Here is a 3210-nt window from a genome sequence, read left to right on the forward strand (position 1 = left end):
TTTTGGACGTCCACTGCGTTCATCGTCTGTTACTGCGTATCAGGAGTCATCATTCACACCAATCTAGTAGCAGACGAAATCTTATTGTTCATCAGCTCAAGCTGTAAAGCGTAATTATTTATTTCAGTTGGAACAAACGTTTTATAAAGAAGCTTACATATTGGTGTGGTTCTTAAGTGTTAGGTTAAGTTCACTCCTAACAATGAATCCGAAACATTAAATCCTACAAATTAATTATTTGATATTTTATTATAATTCTTCACTTTCTGTTATATACCTACGAAAAATCGCTTATTAAATATACATTATAATCTCCGACCGAAAAATGACTCGATATGAGCGATGATGCGGTCATCGCGCTTGGATATAACACAAGAAACTGTCGCCGTTTTCTCTCTCAGTGAATCTCGTTTAGTTGCAGTGTTGCCAGAGTTGCCTGCTTGGTGACATTCCGCCCCCCGTAACACCGCGTTTGCTACGCTGTTTTACCTGAATCGCCGACATCTAAGACGGCCAGCTTCGATACTGGTCGCTTCATTACTCCCGTCGATGTTTGCACGCTTGCTCGACGTATCCTTCCGTCAGTCCCAGGTTGGATTCCGATTACTCGTCCTCGCACCCAGTTGTTCCGCTTGTTGCTATCAGCAATCACGACTAGATCTCCCACCTCTAACGCCTTCGTGTCGTTGAACCACTTAGTACGCCTACAAATGATTGGTAAGTACTCTTTGAGCCAACGATGCCAGAACAGGTCTAACTGATGACGTATCTGGTTCCAGCTCCCTTTGATAGCTTCTCGATAGTCCACAGGAATCACAGCAGGTTGTTTTACGCCCGTTGAACTGCCAAGCACGAAATGATTTGGCGTAAGCGCCTCTTGCTCTGCTGAATCCAAAGGGATGTAAGTCAATGGTCTGGAGTTGACAATACTTTCCGCTTCCGCCAAAAGTGTCAGTAACCCTTCATCATTCAGCTTTCTGCCAGTGTGAATACCTTCGATCGCAACTTTTACTGAACGCACCATCCTTTCCCAAGCACCCCCCATGTGTGGGGCAGATGGTGGGTTGAAGTGCCACTTTGTGTTCGCGTTAGTAAATGTGTCGGCCATACCAGCATCGATTTGCTTCCTCAATATTTTCTCGGCACCGTGGAAGTTACTCCCGTTGTCCGAGTACACTTCTATTGGTGCTCCCCTGCGCCCTACGAATCGACGGAAACACAGGATGCAACTCTCCGTACTCAGACTATGTGCCACCTCCAGATGGACGGCTCTGATAGTGAGACATGTGAATAAAGCGACCCATCGTTTTTGGCTACTCCGCCCCACCGTCACTAGCAGCGGTCCGAAGTAATCGATACCAACGTATGAGAAAGGTCTTTCAAAGGATGACAATCTCGCTGACGGTAAAGGTGCCATTCTTGGCACAGCTGGAAGCGATTTGTAGACTTTGCAGTACTGACATTGCCGAACTACCTTTTTTACAATTGCACGCAGTTTTGGAATTTTGAATTTCTGTCTCACTTCGTTCACGACAAGCTCTGAATTCGCGTGATGGTATCTACTATGATAGTCGTTAATTACTAACAGTGTTACGCGGTGTTCTTGTGGCAGAATGATGGGAAATTTAACATCGAATTTGGCGTGAGCGGCTGCTCCAATCCGACCGTCTTGTCTCAGCACATCATTCTCATCCATGTATGGTGCATAATTGTAGATTCGACTTCCTTTAGTCAATGTAACTTCTGATTTATTTTTACTCAACAACGCGCGCTCGTCTGGATAAGCCTCTTGCTGGCAAATCCTCCAAATAACGTTTTCGGCGGCTAACAGTTCCTCCTGACTAAGTCGTCCTAGTTTTTTGCCATCGGGGGCAGCGCGTAGATTACCAATAAATCTCATCGCATAAGCCACTGTTCTATTTAAACTGCTCCATCGAGAAAAACGGTTGAATTCGATGGTTGACGTTAAATTCGCTACATTGTGTACACAACAGGGTCGAAGCTCTTCTTCGGTTGAGAAATATTTAACCTTGCTGGGTTCGGGCCATTTTTCCTCAGGATAATACAGAAATTTCGGTCCGGTGAACCACGCATTATCAGACGATAGACATCCCGCATTACGCCATTTAGTTGCCTCGTCGGCAACGTTCAATTTCGTTGGCACCCAAAACCATTCGCTACTATTACTCAGCGTGACTATTTCTCCTATACGACAGGCCACATATTGTCTGTACTTTCTGCTTTCTGATCGAATCCATGCCAGCACCGTGCTAGAGTCTGACCAGTAAAATTTTTTTTTCGATATTATACGTGTGATTTTGGCTGATAAACTTTGCTACCCGAGCACCTAGGACCGCCGCTTGTAGTTCAAGGCGCGGTATTGAAAGTGGTTTTAGAGGTGCCACCTTTGTTTTCGCCATTACCAAAATGCACGTAACAGAACCATCCATCATGGTGAATCGGAAATATGATGCACAACTGTAGGCTTCTTCACTTGCATCCACTAATGTATGTAGTTGCACAGAACAAATTAATCCGGAGTCGAAGCCGGAAATATAGCATCTTGGAACTCTAATGTTATCCACAAGGGGAAGAAAACTTATCCATTTTTTCCAACGCTCAAACGATAGGTTGTCGATTGGGTCATCCCAGTCCACTCCTGATCGCCAGATCTGCTGAATAAGTATTTTTCCATGTACCGAATATGCCGCTAAAAGCCCAAGAGGGTCGAACAGACACATGACACACCTTAATACTTGTCGCTTGGTAGGCTTTTGGCCTCGATTTATAATAGCTGCTATCTCAGCCCGCATTACCGTTGAAAAGCCAATCACGTCATCGACTGTCATCCAGCGCATACCGAGTACTCGATCAGTAGTGTCACCCTTGTCCAAAGCAAGATCTTTTACGGGTGTAACCGTCCTATCGCCTAAATGACAGACGACTTCTTGTTTATTGGAAAGCCAGCCATGAATTTTGAACCCGGCGGCTGCATGAATCATTTTGACCTCCTCTGAGACTCTCTTGGCTTCCTCGATCGTTTCAAAGCTATCTAAAAGATCGTCTACATAATGCGACCGGATTATGGTTTCAACTGCTCTTGGGTACTGAGCGACGAAGTCTTCAGCGTTTCTGTTTTTTATATATTGCGCTGAGCACGGCGAACAGGTAGAGCCGAAGGTCGCTACATCCATTAGGAAAATTTCTGGT

At 45.0% G+C, this 3210-nt stretch overlaps 1 protein-coding gene across 1 annotated transcript; it reads right to left on the reverse strand.

Moving 5' to 3' along the window:
- Positions 1 to 475: 475 nt before the first annotated feature.
- LOC131429245 (uncharacterized) lies at positions 476 to 1900 on the reverse strand. The gene has a single exon (XM_058593292.1). The coding sequence runs from the start codon at positions 1898 to 1900 to the stop codon at positions 476 to 478; it is 1425 nt and encodes a 474-aa protein (XP_058449275.1).
- Between the last annotated feature and the right edge of the window lie 1310 nt (positions 1901 to 3210).

Source organism: Malaya genurostris, chromosome 2, assembly GCF_030247185.1.
Source record: "Malaya genurostris strain Urasoe2022 chromosome 2, Malgen_1.1, whole genome shotgun sequence".
NCBI classification, from domain to species: domain Eukaryota; kingdom Metazoa; phylum Arthropoda; class Insecta; order Diptera; family Culicidae; genus Malaya; species Malaya genurostris.